The following is a 20,789-nucleotide window of genomic DNA, read 5'->3' on the forward strand; positions in this document are numbered from 1 at the left end:
TGTGCAGGGAGCGGGTTGGGAGTGTGCAGGGAGCGGGTTGGGAGTGTGCAGGGAGCGGGTTGGGAGTGTGCAGAGATTGGGTGGGGAGTGTGCAGGGAGCGGGTTGGGAGTGTGCAGGCAGCGGGTTGGGAGTGTGCAGGGAGCGGGTTGGGAGTGTGCAGAGATTGGGTGGGGAGTGTGCAGGGAGCGGGTTGGGAGAGTGTTGGGAGTGTGCAGGGATCGGGTTGGAAGTGTGCAGGGAGGGGGTTGGGAGTGTGCAGGGAGCGGGTTGGGAGTGCAGGGAACGTGTTGGGAGTGCAGGGAACGTGTTGGGAGTGGGTTGGGAGCGTGCAGGGAGTGGGTTGGGAGTGCAGGGAATGTGTTGGGAGTGTGCAGGGAGCGGGTTGGGAGTGTGCAGGGAGAGTGATGGGAGTGTGCAGGGAGTGGGTTTGGAGTGTGCAGGAAGCGTGCTGGGAGTGTGCAAGGAGCGTGCTGGGAGTGTGCAGGGAGCGGGTTGGGAGTGTGCAGGGATCGGGTTGGGAGTGTGCAGGGAGCGGATAGGGAGTGTGCAGGGAGCGGGTTGGGAGTGTGCAGGGAGAGTGTTGGGAGTGTGCAGGGAGCGGGTTGGGAGTGTGCAGGAAGCGTGCTGGGAGTGTGCAGGCAGCAGGTTAGGAGTGTGCAGGGATCGAGTTAGGAGTGTGCAGGGAGCGGGTTGGGAGTGTGCAGGGATCGGGTGGGGAGTGTGCAGGGAGCGTGCTGGGAGTCTGCAGGGAGCAGGTAGGGAGTGTGCAGGGATCGGGTGGGGAGTGTGCAGGGAGTCTGCAGGGAGCAGGTTGGGAGTGTGCAGGGATCGGGTTGGAAGTGTGCAGGGAGCGGGTTGGGAGTGTGCAGCCAGCACGCTCTCAGTCTGGTAGGTGTTTATTAACAGGGCCACATACATGTGTACTGCTGGCGTCGAGGTTCATCGGCCATCCCCATCAATTCCAAAACATTTCTCCAAAATGGCAACACTGCAGAAATCTCCAAATTAGGCAGGGATATATTAGGCAGCAAGTGAACATGTTGCCCCTGAAGTTGATGCGTTGAAAGCAGAAAACAAGGACCAGTGTAAGGATTGGAGGGACTTTGAGGAGGGCCAGATTGTGAAGTCTGGACAACTGGGGCGGAGCCACTCCAGCACTGCAGGTCTTGTAGGACGTTTCCAGTCTACAGTGGCCAGGACTGGCATATATGTTGCGAGGCAAAGAAGGCAATTGCCTAGGGCGGCATTTTTCCGCCCCCCCTGGCAGAAGTGACACAGTGGCAGCTGATGACTGGGGAGCAGTGCAGGCAGGGGAACAGCAGGAGCTGGGATCCACAAGATGGATGGTGTCCAACTCCTTCCTGGTCCTCATCATGGTTTTGGTGGTGCCTGATGGATACCATTCTGCGAGCTGTGCCAGTGAGTGCTGGAACGGAGGAGGACGGTGTAGAGCAGATGAGTCATCCGCCACAGGCTGGGGGGTTGCTGGAGGATGTCCAATGAGCCTAGGGCAGCACAGAAATATAATACACCACTGGGTCAGGACCAAAAGTGGTCCAAGGAAGGAAAACCGGCCAACTAGTGACCAACGTCACGGGCTGCCAAGGCTCATTGATGGACATATAGTCCGATCTGATAGAAGAGCTACAGGAGCTCAAAGTTCTGGTTCTGATAGAAAGGTGTTAGAACACCCAGAGCATCACAGTTGTGTACGGGACTGTGTAGCCGCAGGCCGGTCAGGGGGCTCATTCTGACCAGTGTCCACAGCCGAAAGAGCCTACAATGGGCATGTGAACTTCAGGACTGGACGACGGAGCAATGGAAGGAGGTGGCTTGGTCTGAGGAATCTTTTCCATGATGTGGGTGTGTGTCACTTACCTGGAAAGAGATGGCACCAGGATAGGACAAAGACAAAGCCGGTGGAGGCGGTGTGATGCTTTGGCGAATGTTCTGGGATACCTTGGATCCTTCTATTCATGTGGATGTTCCTTGACACGTACCACCTACCTAAACTTTGCTGTTGATCAAGTAAACCCCTTGATGGAAACAGTGTTCCCTGATGACAGTGGCCTCTTCCAGCAGGATAATGCACCACACTGCAAAAATGGTTCAACAGAGGTTTGAGGAGCACAATACCCATGCCGACCCATATCTACAGCCAAAAGCACCTACAATGGGCATGTGAGCTTCAGAACTGGACCACAGAGCAATGGAAGGAGGTGGCCTGGGCTGAGGTATCACAATTTTTTTTTTGGTGATGTGGATGGCTGGGTGGGTGTGCATCACTTACCTGGGGAAGAGATGGCACCAGGATGGGACGTAGACAAAGCCGGTGGAGGCGGTGTGATGCTTTCGCCAATGTTCTTCTGGGACACCTTGGATCCTTCTATTCATGTGGATGTTCCTTGACACGTACCACCTACCTAAACATTGCTGGTGACCAAGTACACCCCTTCATGGAAATGGTATTCCCTGATGACAGTGGCCTCTTCCAGCAGGATAATGTGTCACACTGCAAAAATGGTTCAACAGAGGTTTGAGGAGCACAATACCCATGCCGACCCATATCTACAGCCAAAAGCACCTACAATGGGCACATGAACGTCAGAACTGGACCATGGAGCAATGGAAGGAGGTGGCCTGGGCTGAGGAATCACATTTTCTTTTCCATGATGTGGACCGCCGGGTGGGTGGGTGTCACTTACCTGGGGAAGAGATGGCACCAGGATGGGATGAAGACAAACCCGGCAGAGGTAGTGTGATGCTTTGGCCAATGTTCTTCTAGGATACCTTGGATCCTTCTATTCATGTGATTGTTCCTTGACACGTACCACCTACCTAAACATTGCTGGTGACCAAATACACCCCTTCATGAAAAAGATATTCCCTCATGACAATGGCCTCTTCCAGCAGGATAATGTGTCACACTGCAAAAATGGTTCAACAGAGGTTTGAGGAGCACAATACCCATGCTGACCCATATCTACAGCCAAAAGCACCTACAATGGGCATGTGAGTATCAGAACTGGACCACAGAGCAATGGAAGGAGGTGGCCTGGTCTAATGAACTCAAGAATGATTTGAGGAACACAGCAACGAGGTGTTGACTTGACCTCCAAACTCTCCAGATCTCAATCCAATCGAATTCTCCAGATCTCAATCCAATCGAATTCTCCAGATCTCAATCCAATCGAATTCTCCAGATCTCAATCCAATCGAGCATCTGTAGGAGGTGCTGGGAAAATAAGTCCGAGCCATGAAGGCTCCACCTCACAACTTACAGGACTTAAAGGATCTGCTACTGACGGCTTGGTGCCGATCCCTACAGAGGTCTAGTGGAGTCCATGCCTGGGGGGGTCAGGGCTGTTTTGGTGACAAAAGGGGGACCTACCCAGTATTAGGTGGGTGGGCATCGAGTTATGGCCGATCGCTGTTGGTTGCTTCTAGTGGATTGTATAGACGATCATACAGCTGAAAACACATTTCTGATTGGCTGTCACCTCCCACCTTTGCAATACTTTATCAAATATCTGGGCCCCAACCGCGTCCGCCATTCATTTTTTTTTTTTTTTTACTTTTGTCATCTTTGGTTCTTTTTTTTTTATATATTTAGAATTTCATCATCTGCGCCCCCCCCCCCCCGAATCGTCCTGTTGTAACACTCCGATCGTTGTGTCATCACACTAAGGAATCCGTGTCGGAGATCATTCCGAGTTTCCACGCCGTCTTGCATCACGCCTGGCTGGGACTTGCCCGGATCAGTCAGCAGCTCTGCCCACACTGAACCGGCCGGTGCATTGTACCTGCACCATGGCAACGTGGCAAGAAGTGACCCCCCCCAACGAGGAAGGAAGGAGGCCGCCATCATTCATTTATATGTCTTCTTTGCTCAAAGGACAATTCCACATCGTAGCCATCATTGTGATGGAAGAAACCACGGAATGACTTCTTCGGGGGCTTTAAGTTCTCATTCACATGTATGGCTACGGGGCAGTAAAACCAGGAGGTTTAGCCAAAGTAGTACCTCCCCCCCCCCAACCACCTCCGTGAGTATGTGACCTCTTAGGACTGTACACATGCCGCAGCATAAATAGAAATGTCCCTGGCCCCGCCCCTTTCATTCATTGGATTTCAGCTCTTTCAATTGTGGAAGCGCGCCATCACCTGTGGGTGGTACCTATGCATCAGGACTGGGGGGCTCATGGGAGGAGTACTCCTACAAAGTTACAATGTACAGTCTGATCACTGGGGGAGGGGAGGCTGAGGAAATGCCACCTCCTCCTTCTACAAAGTTACAATGTACAGACTGATCTCTGGGGGAGGGGAGACTGAGGAAATGCCTCCTCCTCCTTCTACAAAGTTACAATGTACAGTCTGATCACTGGGGGATCGCCTTTAACTTTTTTTCTTCAGGGGGGAGGTGGGAACACTCCTTGTCACATGCTGCAGCATAAATTAAACTCACTGGCCCCGCCCCTTTCATTCATTGGATTTCAGTTCTTTCAATCGTGGAAGCTCAGCATCACCTGTGGGTGGTACTTATGCAAATACGGCCTGCCTAGGAATGCCCACATCGCTGCATTTTGATATTTGCATAGCTCCTCCCACTGCCTGCCTCAGGACTGGGGGCTCTTGGAAGGTGTATTGAGGCAGGAAGCTATGTACAGCCCCTCCCACCAGCCATGCATTGCATAGAGAAGCACAGAGACCCAGTCTGAAAACAGAAATGATGTATTTCTGGAAAATAAAATACGAACGCAAGTTTTAAATAGTTAAAAGTTGGCGTGACTACTTGCTTCACTTCTCTGTATCCCACCGACTAACAGGTGGCCTGCACCGCCGACCCCCGCTGGCAGGGACGGACTCTGCCACACACGCAGGCACTGGTCTGCTCTCCCGAACATGTTCCTGGAAGATGCTGGCAACATGTCCGCTCCAGATCCGCCGATTGATGTGAGCGCGGGATGAGTCACACTCGCATCGGAATCCAGGCGATCGCCTTTGAACTGCCGCCAGCTTTCTTCTCCCAGATGAGGCCGGAGCGGGTGTCAGACATTCATCAAGACGGCGTCCAGAGACACGTGTGAAGGCAGCGCGGATCCGCGGCTCAGAGCGCGCGCTTGTGCACGCCCTCAATGCTGCTGGAGCCACCGGTGTCAGAAGTATAGCTTCATGGATTAGTAATGTGAAGTGTCATCAGATGTATACAATGTATCAGTGTGACCCCTCCAGGTATTGGTTACCTCTCCCCCTGACCACGCCTTCTCCCCCTGACCACGCCTTCATCTGATTTCCGCTCCAGAAGGACGGCACCATCTTTGTTCAGGTTTCATCCGGGGTCACCATCTACTTCCTGTACTGAGATTCCAGCTCACAGATGACACAATCATGTAAATCCTGGCTGTGTTCAATAGTGCTGGCTATGATCATTGTGTAACTTACTCCTCCTTCTACAAAGGTACAATGTACAGTCTGATCACTGGGGGAGGGGAGACTGAGGAAATGCCTCCTCCTCCTTCTACAAAGTTACAATGTACACTCTGATCCCTGGGGGAGGGGAGACTAAGGGAAGGCTCCCTCCTCCTTCTACAAAGTTACAATGTACAGTCTGATCACTGGGGGAGACTGAGGAAATGCCTCCTCCTCCTTCTACAAAGTTACAATGTACGGTCTGATCACTGGGGGAGGGGAGACTGAGGAAATTCTTCCTCCTCCTTCTACAAAGTTACAATGTACAGTCTGATCACTGGGGGAGGAGACTGAGGAAATGCTTCCTCCTCCTTCTACAAAGTTACAATGTACAGTCTGATCACTGGGGGAGGGGAGACTGAGGAAATGCCTCCTCCTCCTTCTACAAAGTTACAATGTACGGTCTGATCACTGGGGGAGGGGAGACTGAGGAAATTCTTCCTCCTCCTTCTACAAAGTTACAATGTACAGTCTGATCACTGGGGGAGGGGAGACTGAGGAAATGCTTCCTCCTCCTTCTACAAAGTTACAATGTACAGGCTGATCACTGGGGGAGGGGAGACTGAGGAAATGCTTCCTCCTCCTATAAAGTTACAATGTACAGTCTGATCACTGGGGGGGTCACCTCTAACCTTTTTTTTTTTCCAAGGAGGAGGTGGAGACACACCTTGTAGCAATTGTGCACACAAAGATGGATGCGGTCCTCCATCTTGCTAAGGATCCTCCATCTTGTATCTCTCTCCAAATCCCCCCTCCCCCTCTGTTTAGTGACGTGATCTGTATGATGTAGAGATCACAAGCAGCAAACACATTGGGAGGGCATCATGTTTATAAACCCCAATTAGCCTGACCCCCCCCCCCCCCCCCCATGTCTGTGAGACTCTTGCTTGGAAAAGGATTGCAAAACCATAAACCAGTCCTTCGCTGGGCTTCAAAGACATGCCAGATAAGCCGTAAAACAGACACCTCATTCAAAATCTATTTTCCCCTATGATTCCATATCTTGGATTATGGAAGACTTACATAAAAACTGGGCATATATTCACACCGGTCACTTTAATACAAGTCGCCTGATATATTACACCCCCTAGCTGACATCTACAGGAGAGCAGAAAATGATATCTCCTTAACCGTCTCAGCAGGTATGTCCTATTTCATATCTAGACGTTCAGCAGATGATTCTGCATATTAATCTACTCGTGGATAGAATGTTACATGTATCCAGGGAAAGTTATTGCCCTGGTATCAACTTGGGAGGGATTTTGGTTCTAGCTTGGGTCTCCGCCTGCAGCACCCACCCAAACGAGGCGATTGGTTCTCTGCTTCAGGGAGACACCCTGCTGAGTTCCTAGAAAAGCCAAGCTGAGTTGAAGTTGAAGAAGCTCCCTTTTAACATCGGAACCAACTTTGGGAGATGGCCCTTTTGCTCAGAGAACTTGAAAGCTGCTTAACCCAGGACTTTTGGCAAGTACTTTATCTCTCTAAACTTCTTTCTGTTATCTCTTTCCTGTGTTATTGATCTCTCTGTGTGTGTTTGTGTATATATACACACACGCTACATCTTTTCTGTAAATATTTTTATTGCACCCTTTTGACGTTTTAGTAATAAATTCTACTTTCTGAAAGTGTTGAACTGTTTCTAAAGCTCTTTAATGCAAACTAAGAATCCCTGCCTCTGAAGAGTGCTACTGTGTGTTTTAAACTTCGGTATATCGCTGCCTGTGGTGACAGTGGTATACAGACGCTTATGCAAACATCATAGTGTTATTGCTGATATCGCCGAGTTTCCCCTTTCTCTGTACAAAAAGGAGGTGGTGGCAGTGTGAAGGGTTAATTGCGTAATTAACCTGACCCAGTAACAATCGCGTCCAGGCTGCCGGTACACAGATTGTGGTCCATTAGCTGGAAAATCTTTGTGCAGGGCGCAGCTGTGCGTGGCATTGTTAAGCACGTGACAGTGCGGTTTTAGATTGGCTAGTCCTTCGGTCACGAGTTTGGTGAGAAGGTCTGGGGTCTGACGCTGCGATCGTCACACTCCTTGTCTTTAATATTGTACCTGTACGGGCAATTTATTTTTATGAATTTTTTTTGTACATTTTGAAATCATGTACATTTCTGTATTTACACTCATCATTAGGAGATTCCCTCAATGTACAGAGTGCTCTGAATGGACGAGGTGAGGGATTACGTCATGCTCTCCACCTCATCCAATCAGAGAATGCTGTGCAGTCATAGAGAAAATGCAAAGCATCCTCTGAGAGGCGCCTGTGCCCAGCGACCGAACTCCTGTGTTCACCGTGCAGCAGGGCAGCCGCTCGGTACAGGACCCAGAATCTAGTAGCTGTAGTAGCCCTGTAGTAGTGGACTAGTAGCCCTGTAGTAGTGGACTAGTAGCAGTGTAGTAGCCCTGTAGTAGTAGACTAATAGCGGTGTAGTAGCCCTGTAGTAGTGGATTAGTAGCGGTGTAGTAGCCCTGTAGTAGTGGACTAGTAATGGTGTAGTAGCCCTGTAGTAGTGGATTAGTATCGGTGTAGTAGTGGACTATTAGCGGTGTAGTGGTGGACTAGTAGCGGTGTAGTGGTGGACTAGTAGCGGTGTAGTGGTGGACTAGTAGCGGTGTAATAGTGGACTAGTAGCGGTGTAGTAGCCCTGTAGTAGTGGATTAGTAGCGGTGTAGTAGCTCTGTAGTAGTGGACTAGTAGCGGTGTAGTAGAGGACTAGTAGTGGTGTAGTAGTGGACTAGTAGTGGTGTAGTAGAGGACTAGTAGCGGTGTAGTAGCCCTGTAGTAGTGGACTAGTAGCGGTGTAGTAGCCCTGTAGTAGTGGAATAGTAGCGGTGTAGTAGTGGACTAGTAGCGGTGTAGTAGCCCTGTAGTAGTGGACTAGTAGCGGTGTAGTAGTGGAATTGTAGCGGTGTAGTAGAGGACTAGTAGTGGTGTAGTAGTGGACTAGTAGTGGTGTAGTAGCCCTGTAGTAGTGGACTAGTAGTGGTGTAGTAGCGGTGTAGTAGCGGTGTAGTAGCACTGTAGTAGTGGACTAGTAGCGGTGTAGTAGCCCTGTAGTAGTGGAATAGTAGCGGTGTAGTAGCCCTGTAGTAGTGGACTGGTAGCGGTGTAGTAGTGGACTAGTAGCGGTGTAGTAGCCATGACTACCACAGTGATTTCCAGCTTCTAGAGGGATCCCCACTGGCATGGTATATGCATAGCATATGGTTTTTATACATACCTTCAGTTAGACCCAGTGATGTCATCACTGGGTCTCTGTGCTTCCCTATGCTGTGCCCCCACAGGACATATTTTCCAGCCCTTCCTGCCAGGACAGGAAGTGATGGGAATTCCAACCATCGGGGACACATACTACAATTCGGAGAGGTCCTATCCCTTTTGTTTGGTGTTAGTTCAGTGGAGAATATTCACACGCAGACGAGAAGACGCACGTTTTAAATAAATCGCTTTTTATTGTGTTAACTTAATAGGTCTTTCCGGCTGTGCGCCGGTTGTCCAGCACCCCCCACCCCTCACCCGATTGGTGCCGGTGATCAGGCTGAGCCCGATCGCTTTCCATCTGTAGCAGCAGAAAACAAAGGGTTAATTTAGACTTTAATAATAATATTTACACTAATAATAATATATATATATATAAAGTCTGTCTGTACAACAAAGGCAGCTCCATGGTTGGGGGGGGGGGAGGGGAACTTAGTGCACCCAAGTCACGCTGGGCCAGGTACGACAATGGCAGCGGTGCTGGAAGGCGGGTAAACCCGTTGCCGCCGTTTTTAAATAAATATTTGTAGGGTGTGATAAAATAACGTGGAGTGTCGGGTACGGGAACTTCGGAGATGTGAGTGGTTGGGTCTGTCCATTTGTGAGGAACCGGAGACGTGAGGACAAGGTGGGCCGTAGATTTGTAATTCTTGCTCCTAGCTGTTAGGAACTTGAGGAACACGCGGTGCTGGAAGGCAGGTAAACCCGGTCCGGCATTTTGAAATAAATATTTGTAGGGTGTGATAAAATAACACGGAGTGTCGGGTACGGAAACTTCGGAGATGTGAGTGGTTGGGTCTGTCCATTTTGAGGAACCGGAGACATGAGAACAAGGTGGGGCCGTAGATTTGTAATTCTTGCTTCTAGCTGTTAGGAACTTGAGGAACGCCATTAATGGTGGAAGGAAAAGTCTTCTGAAGTGGCGCTGAAGTTGTTGGGTTATGTGTTTAGTAAAGGTGCAAACACGGTTTAGATACCTCCAGAATCCACAAATGCCCAGCCGTTCCCTTTCCCGCCATGTCACCGGTCTGCAAGCCGAATCTTCTGTTGGTAAGGAGGCCACTTTTGGAGTGCGTAGGAATGGTGATGGTTTTGGAGCGCGGTGGGCTGCAGTCTTTGGTAGAGGTTAGGGCGACAGAGCAGTACATTGTACGTTGTTATATTGTCCCAGGATTGACACAAAGGTCCTCCAAAGTGTCAAAGACGGCCCCCCCCCGCAGAGGGTTTCCCACACCAGCCTTCGTACAAGTTCACAACATTTTGGGAGTCCCCTCACCTAACTTGAAGCGCTGCGAGGGCCCCGTTCAGCCCTTTGGTGCCCGTGCGTCCGGCGATTTCGCACTTTGATCTTGTCCTCCAGGTGTTTCCATTTCTGGGCTTTCGCTTTTATGCTTAGAGGTGGCATCGGTCGGCCTGGGCCCTTTGCCGCCGGTACCTGAGGAGCTCCCTGGGGGCCTGGTGGGTGCGTGGCCCGGCCTTTGCGGGCCCACAGCTCCTCGCACATCTGCTCACCTTTGGAGCCTGGCTGTTGGACAAGCCGCATGAAGTCCTGGTACCACCTCATCGGTGGAACGCGATGGGGGCCAAGGGTCTCCTCTGCTCGGTAGGTGGGAATGATTTCTAGGTTAAGCTGAAGGAGGACCTGCGTGAAGCCGTGTTCTGAAGAGTGGCACAGATAGGTCCCGGCGTCACGCCTCATCACTGTGCGCAGTAGGATCCCACGATCAGTACCGATAATACGCTCATCGAACTGCACCTGAAAAGGGAACACAAGGTCACCATGTGCAAACCAACAAGGAGAAACATACAGTATATATCCTTCAGGTTGGGGACACTAAGACAAAAGTGCATTCACAGTTTTTGAAGAAACTCGGCAGTAACACCAGTGGGCCCACCACAGCTCCAAGGGGAATATGTACCCTGTCACATACCTAGGAAGGAGCCTTGAATTCTACTCAAATGCAAAAAAATTATTGTAAGAAGCTGGATCTGAACCCGGGACCTCTGCTGTGTCTGACAGCGACTCTTCTTGCTGAACACTTGAGATGCTGGACAGCTCCCTATCTGAACCCTTAGACCAGTGGCCTCCAAACTGCGGCCCTTTGCTTGCTTTTACCTGGCCCTCAGGGCATTGTTTCATCCACTTATACTAACAATGGGCCATAATTCCCCCACTGACACCACCATAGGGGCACAATTCCTTTCAATAATGACACCAACAATAGAGCCCAGTGACAGGGCAAAATTGATCCCAATGACACCAACAATGGGGCACAATTCATCCCAATGACACCGAAGAAATAAAGTCCCGACATCAGTGGAAAAAAGCCTCATAGTTGGTGGCAATGGGATTAATTCCCACCTACCGAGCAGAGGAGACTTCCTCCCATTGCCACCAACTATGAGGCTTTTTTCCACTGATGTCAGGACTTTATTTACACCTACTGGCCACAGCTCAGCCCTCCTAAAGTCTGAAGGACAGAAAACTGACCCTTTGTTTAGAAAGTTTGAAGACCCCTGCCTTACACAATCTTGTCTTGTACTGCGTTTCTCGTGAACATTGAATTCTTTGCCCCTGCCATGAACTTCCTATTTAGGCCATGCCTTTGCACTTCCTGTTTGTCAGATTATTGTCCTCTCTCCTGCCAATATCTCGCTCTTGTCCCTCCCGCTGTCATCCATATCTTCCCAGCCACTTGATACCGACCATTGGCTTGTTCCTTGACTACGCTTCTGCTTGATCCCAACCTGAAACCACTTATTGTTGACCTTTGGTTTGTTCCTTGACTACGCTTCTGCTTGATTCCAACTGGCAACCACTTGTTGTTGACCTTTGGCTTGTTCTTCGACTACACTTCCACTTGATCCCAGCCTGAAACCACTTCATACCGACCTTTTGGCTTGTTTCTTGACTACGCTTCTGCTTGATTCCAACCTGAAACCACTTGATACCAACCTTTGGCTTGTTTCTTGACTACGTTTCTGCTTGATTCCAACCTGAAACCACTTGTTACTGACCTTTGGTAGGGATCTAGCAGAAGCATAGACAAGGAACAAGCCAGCTATATCTGATACTGAACCTCGGCCTGCTCACCTCCTGGTGGGGCAATCCTGAGGAACCCAAACTGCTACTAAAACCCATCTCCACCATGAGGGGCTCTGGTCAATACCAGTTAGTGCTTAGACTCCGTGCCTTGGGTGAGCCCGTGTCAACCGCCAGGGTGAGCTGCCGATGTACTTTTCCTGCTGGTATCTCAACTACTGGAGCTACTTGTCTCTGAGCCTGACCGTGACATTTATACTGTGAGGTTGTCTGGCTTTTCAAAGGAGATGAACAGTTGACAGGGTTTCTGAATGCTGTTTTGTTGTCTCAAATTTTTCTGCGCAACTTAGATTTCTTAACAGGAAGAGGAAGAACTCCTCCTTAAATTAAAGCGTTGGGTGTCTTTCAATAACAGACTAATAGACCCAGAGGTGGAAAAATTTATTTAGTGAATGCTTCATAATCTGGAACTGAAGAAGTGGCTTTAAGAAGTCACAAAACGTCTTCAAACATCCAGCTGAATGTGACCAACTGCTACTGGCTTCAGAACCAAGAACACTTTATTTGCGTCAGAAGGAATGTTGCCTTCAGCATCAAGGACTCAACTGTTTTTGTTGTGTTGAGTTCTATGGTTGACTCTGCCAGGAGGAATCTGGCCCAAAACACGGTCACTAAAAGCTTTTTGGCACCCCTTGTATGAAGTCTAAATTTTGATCTAAACACATTTCAAGGATCACTATGAATTATTTCTCTTTGGAACAGATGGCCTTTACCACTTTCGATCTGGGTTTCTTTAGCGTGCATACATACATTGTTACCTGCTTGGAAATTTTTAACCATTGAACGTTGCCTTCAACGTCTGGGACTCCGCTGTTTAATTTTTTGTGTTGAGTTCTACGGTTGACTGTCCTGGGAGGAACCTGGACCAAAACAAGGTCACTAAAAGCCTTTTGGCACCCCCGTCATATGAAGTCTGAATTTTGATCTACACACAGTTTCGAGGATGAAGAATTTTTCTTTGGAACAGTTGACCTTCACGACTTTGGTGTGGGCTTCTTTAGTGTGCATACTTGCCTTGTTACCTGCTTGAACCTTTTTTTTACTGTTGAAAGCTACCTTCATCATCTAGTACTCAACTGATTTGAGTACTAGATTTTTTTTATTTCGTTGAGTTCTATAGTTGACTGTCCAAGGAGGAACCTGGCCCAGAAGCACAGATCATACAAAAAGGTGGCCAAAAGCTTTTAGCAAAGTCTACATTTTGATCCAAACACATTTTCAAGGATCACCATGAAAAATTTCTGTCTGAAACAGTTGGCCTTTACCACTTTTGGTCTGGTTCTGGTTCTTTGGGGAGCAGCCATACCTACATTGTTACCTGTTTGAACTTCTTTTTTACTATTGTAATTCATATCATTCTTAGCCCAGATTCACCCTACAGGAGGGTGAGGACTTGACAGAGACTGCCACCCACAACTGCCACCTTTTTTTTACTGGAAGGAGGAGGTGCTCAAATGCTGGCCTACAACCATACAGAAAAGAGTGCCTGACCAAAACGGAAGGATCTAAGAGAATTATAATTGTTGGTAAAAATAGCGTTTTGGGGGCTACACCCCCCCACCCCTTCATCAAGGCTCAACACAGGATAAAGCTTGGTTGAACAGTAACTTCACAGATCTGTATTAGAACCATTGCAGAACTTTCCTCGTGGAGTAACAATTTACTTTTTTACGAGCAATTAAAATGATCTTGGGCTCCTGCCTCCTGTCTTGGGGTGGTGCTCTTTTCTGTATATCTATGGTTTGAGCTGCTGTTGGGTGCCCATCAAAGGAGGCCTTGTTGTGTGGGAGCAACCTCAATATTGAGTTTGTTTGAAGTTTTCCTTCATCTGACTCCAAGTCTCAAAGTTCCCAGCACCTCTTTGAGTCAAATGCTGACCTAGGCTCCCATGTAATCTCAACCTGGCTCTGCTCTGGAGTGCGCCCATTCCTGAGGTCCTGCACTAGATGAGGTCTCAGGTCACCTACAGCCTGAGCTAAGGATTGCATCTCTTACCTCTTTCCTGGGTGTCTCTGGAGACTTCTGATGAGTCCATGTGACCCGGGCGCGCAGGGATTTGGGGAGACACTCTAGGAATGCTGTACTTCCCTCAACTCCAAACAGGCGCTTCTCCTGAACAGTCACCCTCTGCTGCTCTGTATGGAAAGAGATGAAACTTTATGTACTGATGTCCACACACAAGAGATGGGGGTCCCGGAGCCCCAGAACTACAAGTCCCAGTAGGTGAACCACCACCCATCATTAGTTTCCTGGTCCAGTGAACACATGATCATATCCCATTAGCAGGTAGGGCTATGCAGGGGCGGACTGACCATTCGGGAACTCGGGCACTGCCCGAGGGCCTAGGGTCAGTAGGGGGTCCCATGAGATGCCCCTAGTACCTTTCATAGGCTTTTTTTGGTGTGGTTTGAGTGTGGGTGAGGACACAGGGGCCCCATGATCCCCTATTGAGCAGGGGCCCCATGAGTTGTCAGTCCACCTATGGTGCTATGTTTATTATCTGTTATTTTACTTTTTTTTTTATAATTTATTGGTATTGCTTTCATTTAAAGGGAAGATCCTAAGTGGACACTCACCTCCTGAACACAGACTGCTGGGGTCACCATTTCTCACATCCTGCCGACGAGACCTCCTGGAGGAAGAGGACAGAATCAGCACACCGAAGAGAAGACAGACTGATCGTGAAGAAGTCCACAAAACAGTATGTGCACCACGTACAGACATATATGTGGAAGTAAAATATTCAATCTGCCTTTTTGTGCTATCAGTCAACACAGTGTATAGGAGGGACATAGACATAATAGTGTGGATGGCACGTTAGCTTCTCCTTGTGTGCAAGAAAAGGAGGTGAAGGTCATGTTGGGCATCCCTTTAGACATGCATGCTTCTCCCTGCTGGGTGGTACACACTTTATTTGTGTAATCTATTGATCAGACCTAATAGAGTTATCAAGCAACTGATCAGCAGATTGCACAGGTAAAGTCTGAGCATGCACGTCCTAAAGTGGTTCTAAAGCAGCAATGGGCAAACTACGGCCCGCGGGCCGTATACGGCCCGGCGGACCTTTTAATCCGGCTCGCGGAGCTAGGCTCCCGCTAGGCTCCTCTCACAGTCCGCCCTGAAGACCGGTGTAGCATGAAAATCTGTCTCCTATGAGGATCTGTCCCCCTCGACGTATCTGCGCATGTGCCGGAGATCGCCGATCGGCTGCTAATGCCTGAAACTGGCACATGCGCAGATACGTTGAGGGGGACAGATCCTCATAGGAGACAGATTTTCATGCTACACTGGAACGGCGCGGGAATATGGCGAGAGGAACGCGCGGAGCAAAGGTAAGTGAATTGACACAGGGGGGACTTAATATGGGGGATGAATTAATATGGGGGATGAATTACTATGGGGGATGAATTAATATGGGGGATGAATTACTATGGGGGATGAATTACTATGGGGGATGAATTACTATATGGGGGATGAATTACTATACTATACACATCATTCATCTACTCTTGGTCCGGCCCCCGGGTCTAATATATGAACCCATTGCGGCCCTCAAGTCAAAAAGTTTGCCCACCCCTGTTCTAAAGGCTCAAGGTTTTTTACCTTCACCCGAAGAAGAGGATCTGGGCTGCTCTGTGCAAAACCAGTGCACAGAGCAGGTAAGTATGACATGTTTGTTATTTAAAAGAAAAAACAAAAAACTTTAGTATCACTTTAAGGGATGCTAGGGATGTGTTCTTCCATATAATGCTCAGTAACAGCAGAACAGTGACTGACGCATGATGAAAACAAAAAAAAAATCCCTTTAGACATGCATGTTTCTCCCTGATGGGCACTGGGTGGTACAGACTTTGTCTGTGCAATCTACTGATCAGATCTAATTGAGCAATCATGCAACTGATCAACAGATTACACAGCTAAAGTCTGAGCATGCACGTCTTAAGGGATGCTGGGCATGGGGTCTTTCATATAATGCTCTGGATCAGCAGAGCAGTGACTGACACACATGACTAAGAGAAGAAAAATCTCTTTAGACATGCATGTTTCTCCCTGCTGGGCAGTACATATTTTAGTTGTGTAATTTACTGATCAGATCTAATAGAGTAATCAAGCAACTGATCAGCAGATTGCTCATAAAGTCAGCCTGCACATCTTAAGGGATGCCAGGGATGTGATCTTCCATATAATGCTCAGGAACAGCAGAACATTGACAAAAAGAAAAAAAATCCCTTGAAAACATGCATGGTTCTTCCTGCTGGGAGCTGGGTGGTACAGACTTTGTCTGCGCAATCTACTGATCAGATCTAATAGAGTAATCAAGCAACTGTTCAGCAGATTGCACAGGAAATTAAGGTGGGCAGAAGATAGATGCTTTAACTTTCCAAGGATTATATTGTGGAGATGCAGGTTTGCAGGGAATTGAGAGTAGTCAGTTTCAGCATGTGTGGGAAATGCTGGAGTTCAGCTTTAAAACAATATTTCACAATTTTATGCTTTTATATTTTTTTTTGTTGAATGATAGAAACCAAGGTTTAACTCTCCAATAGACTAAGTACAGTAGCTCAAGAGTCAGCCACAAAGGACTGCTCTTTACACACTATGTTCCTACAGAATTCAGGAAGCAGTCAGTCCGGCACCCTTGGCCTTCCTTGATAATGACAGAACTACACTGGAGAACCACTTGCCAGCCGTGCTATGGCTGAATGATGGCTACAGTGCGCTTGCCCAGTTCTGGGAGGGTGTCATATGATGTCCTCCCAGAACATGCCCTCACCCGCGCCCCCAGCGGCACACACCCGGTGATCTCCTACGGACACAGCTGATCATGTGATGTGGTAAAAAGGCCAATCGCAGCAGCCAATCACACCAGTCCAATGACACAGCAGATCACCAGGTATATGCAGTTGCCGGTTATTGGCTGCACTTTCATCACCCTGTCAGTGTGAGGAAAGAACTGCCGAGAACCGGCAATTGTCAGCAGTGCCGCCAGTCAGTGCCACCTATCCGTGCCCATCAGTGCTGCCTATCCATGCCACCTATCCGTGCCCATCAGTGCTGCCTATCAGTAGCCCATCAGTGCTGCCTAGCCATGCCACCTCATCAGTGCTGCCTATCAGTAGCCCATCAGTGCTGCCTATCCGTGCCACCTCATCAGTGCTGCCTATTCGTGCCACCTCATCAGTGCCCATCAGTGCTGCCTATCAGTGCTGCCTATCAATGCCACCTGTGTCCATCACTGCTGCCTATCTGTGCCACCTCATCAGTGCCCATCAGTGCTGCCTATCAATGCCACCTATCCGTGTGCATCAGTGCTGCTTATCCGTGCCACCTCATCAGTGCCCATCAATGCTGCCTATCCATGCCACCTCATCAGTGCCCATCAGTGCTGCCTATCAATGCCACCTATCCGTTCCCATCAGTGCCACCTATGTGTGCCCATCAGTGCAGCCTCATCAATGCACATCAGTGAAGGAGAAAAATTACCAGTTTGCAAAATGTTATAATAGAAACAAAGAAAACTTTTTTTTTTTCAAATTTTTGCTCTTTTTTGTTTATAAAAAATAAAACCCAAAGCGACGAGTAAATACCACCAAAAGAAAGTTCTATTTGTTCGAAAAAAAATGCTAAAAATTTCATATGAGTACAGTGTTGCATGACCGTGCAATTGTCATTGAAAGTGTGACAGCGCTGAAAGCTGAAAATTTGGCCCTGGGCAGGAAGGGGGTGACAGTGCCCGGTAGGCAGGGGGTAAAGGGGCACTCTGCTGGAAGCTGGTGAGACCCAGAGACTGGATACGTCATGATTGTGGGACGGTGTCACTCACCTCTTTGTATTAGGTAGGTACCGGGTACAGCTGTTCCCATCCCAGGCACAGTAGGGATCCCGAGCCAGGCAGCACTCTGCGCAGGCCTTCCCGTAGATACCGCAACGGTGCAGAGGCACCTGGGAAACGCCGACCGCCGAGCCCACGTATAGTTGTTGCTGGGGAGACAGCAAACACAAGCGTCAGATGGAAGACGGTCAATATTGACATCAGCAAACACTCTGTCCTGCTTACCCGCTTCGATGAGAGCTGCATGCTGGTGATCGCCGAGCCGTTCTGTGAATGGAAGGAAGAAAAACATCACATGTAGGACAAGAAAATCTACGAACTCAATACGTAACACTGGACTGCTTTCTTGGCTCAAAATGTCACTATTCTCTAAACCAGTGATCTCCAAACTGCGGCCCGGGGGCCGGATGTGGCCCTTTGATTGTCCTTATCTGGCCCTTGGGGCACCATTCCTCCAACTGACACCGACATTGGGACATGCAATGCCTTGAAAAAGTCTTCATCCCCCTTGAAATGTCCCCCATGTTGTCATGTTACAATGTATCCCCCCATGAAATGTCCCTCATGTTGTCATGTTGTCAGTGGGAATACATTGTAACATGTATTCCCCCTCCCCCCACTGAAATGCCCCCCATGTTGTCATGTCACAATGTATTCCCCCTCCCCCTCAAAATGTCCCCCATGTTACAATGTATTCCCCCCCCCCGAAATGTCCCCCATGTTGTCATGTTACAATGTATCCCCCCTCCCCCCTGAAATGTCCCCCATGTTGTCATGTTACAATGCATGCTAAAATTTATTCCCCCCTACGAAATGTCTCACAAAGAAATGATCGGTCTAAAAATCAAATGTTTGGTGTATTGTAACACTGAGAGACAGAATAGCAACAAAAAATTCAAAAGAAATGCGTCTAACAAATGATCTCCAGGCAGCTGGGACCACAGTCACCAAGAAAACAATTGGTAACACACTACGCAGACAAGGACTGAAATCCTGCAGTGCCCGCAAGGTCCCTCTGCTCAAGAAAGCACATGTCCAGGCCCGTCTGAAGTCTGCCACTGAACATCTGAATGATGCAGAGGAGGACTGGTGGGAAGTGTTGTGGTCAGACGAGACCAAAATCCAGCTCTTTGGCATCAACTCAACTCGCCATGTTTGGAGGAGGAGGAATGCTGCCTATGACCCCAAGAACACCATCCCAACTGTGAAACGTGGTGGAGGAAACATTCTGCTTTGGGGGTGTTTTTCTGATAAGGGGACAGGACAACTGCACCACATCAAAGGGACGATGGACGGGGCAATGTACCATCAAATCTTGGATGAGAACCTTCTTCCCTCAGCCAGGGCATTGAAAATGGGTGGTGGATGGGTGTTCCAGCAGGACAATGACCCAAAACACACGGCCAAGGCAACAAAGGAGCGGCTCAAGAAGAAGCACATTAAGGTCCTGGAGTGGCCTAGCCAGTCTCCAAACCTTCATCCGATGGAAAATCTGTGAAGGGAGCTGAAAGTTCGAGTTGCCAAACGTCAGCCACCAAACCTTAATGACTTGGAGAGGATCTGCCAAGAGGAGTGGGCCAAAATCCCTTCTGAGATGTGTGCGAACCTGGGGGCCAACTACAGGAAACGTCTGACCTCTGTGATTGCCAAGAAGGGATTTGCCACCAAGTACTAAGTCATGTTTTGTGAAGGGGATCAAATCCTTCTTTCCCTCATGAACATGCAGATCAGTCATCATTTGTTAGACGCATTTCTGCTGAATTTGTTGTTGTATTCTGTCTCTCAGTGTTACAATACACCGAACATTCGATGTTTAGACCGATCATTTCTTTGTGAGGGGCGAACATTCAACATCAGCCGGGAAGCAAATACACATTTCCTTCACTATATCTGGGTTTAGTTACCTTGAAGACTTGCAGCTCCTCCAGGACCAGCTCCTCCCGGTGATGCCAGCTGTGTTTGGGCACCGATATGACCTTCAGCACCGAGCCAACATCTGGGGGGGACAGAAGGAGTGCAATCAGGACCTCTGAGCATTGCACACACAATATGCAAGGACTGGCTGCAGTGTAAAGTCGGGGTACCTGTTCCAATGAACATGACGTCATACTCTCCATCAGCGGCCGTCACCCTGTCTACGGTCAGCTGGGTTAGGGTGACCCCATTGTGACTGCGGAGGAAGATTGGCCTTCCGGATCCGGGCACCACTGGGTTGAACATGAGCGGGTGGTTGCGGGCAAACTGCAGGACGTCATCCGGAAAGCTTTTGGTGGAATCAAAACTTCCAAATGTTTTACTGGGACACTAGAGGAGGGAAAGAGAAGAAGTAGCTCAGAACACAGTGGGAGGAGGGGAAGAGAGAGAGAGAAGTAGCTCAGGACACAGTGGGAGGAGGGGAAGAGAGAGAGAGAGAGAGAGAAGAGGTAGCTCAGGACACAGTGGGAGGAGGGGAAGAGAGAGAGAGAGAGAGAAGAGGTAGCTCAGGACACAGTGGGAGGAGGGGGAGAGAGAGAGAAGAAGAAGAAGCTCAGGACACAGTGGGAGGAGGGGAAGAGAGAGAGAAGAAGTAGCTCAGGACGCAGTGGGAGAAGGGGGAGAGAGAAGTAGCTCAGGACACAGTGGGAGGAGGGGGAGAGAGAAGTAGCTCAGGACACAGTGGGAGGAGGGGGAGAGAGAGAAGTAGTAGCTCGGGGGATTTACTAAAACTGGAGCACTGAATCTGGTGCAGCTGTGCATGGGAGCCAATCAGCTTTTGGTGGAATCAAAACTTCCAAATGTTTTACTGGGACACTAGAGGAGGGAGAGAGAAGAAGTAACTCAGAACACAGTGGGAGGAGGGGAAGAGAGAGAGAAGTAGTAGCTCAGGACACAGTGGGAGGAGGGGGAGAGAGAGAAGTAGTAGCTCAGGACACAGTGGGAGGAGGGGGAGAGAGAGAAGTAGTAGCTCAGGACACAGTGGGAGGAGGGGGAGAGAGAGAGAAGAAGAAGCTCAGGACACAGTGGGAGGAGGGGGAGAGAGAGAGAAGAAGAAGCTCAGGACACAGTGGGAGGAGGGGGAGAGAGAGAGAAGTAGCTCAGGACACAGTGGGGGTAGGGGGATTTACTAAAACTGGAGCACTG

General features: G+C 49.1%; 1 protein-coding gene across 1 annotated transcript in view; it reads right to left on the reverse strand.

The window, feature by feature from the left end:
• Positions 1–8,903: 8,903 nt before the first annotated feature.
• LOC149428164 (semaphorin-3B-like) overlaps positions 8,904–20,789 on the reverse strand; it is a 33,563-nt gene continuing 21,677 nt past the window's right edge. Inside the window, exons 9-15 of the mRNA XM_089667643.1 lie at positions 19,754–19,973; positions 19,574–19,665; positions 17,895–17,936; positions 17,661–17,818; positions 14,413–14,468; positions 13,832–13,971; positions 8,904–10,489 (exon numbers count right to left, since the gene is read on the reverse strand). Coding sequence (XP_089523769.1) covers positions 10,010–10,489; positions 13,832–13,971; positions 14,413–14,468; positions 17,661–17,818; positions 17,895–17,936; positions 19,574–19,665; positions 19,754–19,973 — 1,188 coding nt within the window. The 3' untranslated portion in view covers positions 8,904–10,009. The remainder of the gene's footprint in view (positions 10,490–13,831; positions 13,972–14,412; positions 14,469–17,660; positions 17,819–17,894; positions 17,937–19,573; positions 19,666–19,753; positions 19,974–20,789) is intronic.

The sequence above is a fragment of the Staurois parvus genome, unplaced genomic scaffold (genome assembly GCF_062004578.1).
Source record: "Staurois parvus isolate SC_StPar_1 unplaced genomic scaffold, SC_StPar_1.0 ptg003455l, whole genome shotgun sequence".
In the NCBI taxonomy this organism is placed as follows: domain Eukaryota; kingdom Metazoa; phylum Chordata; class Amphibia; order Anura; family Ranidae; genus Staurois; species Staurois parvus.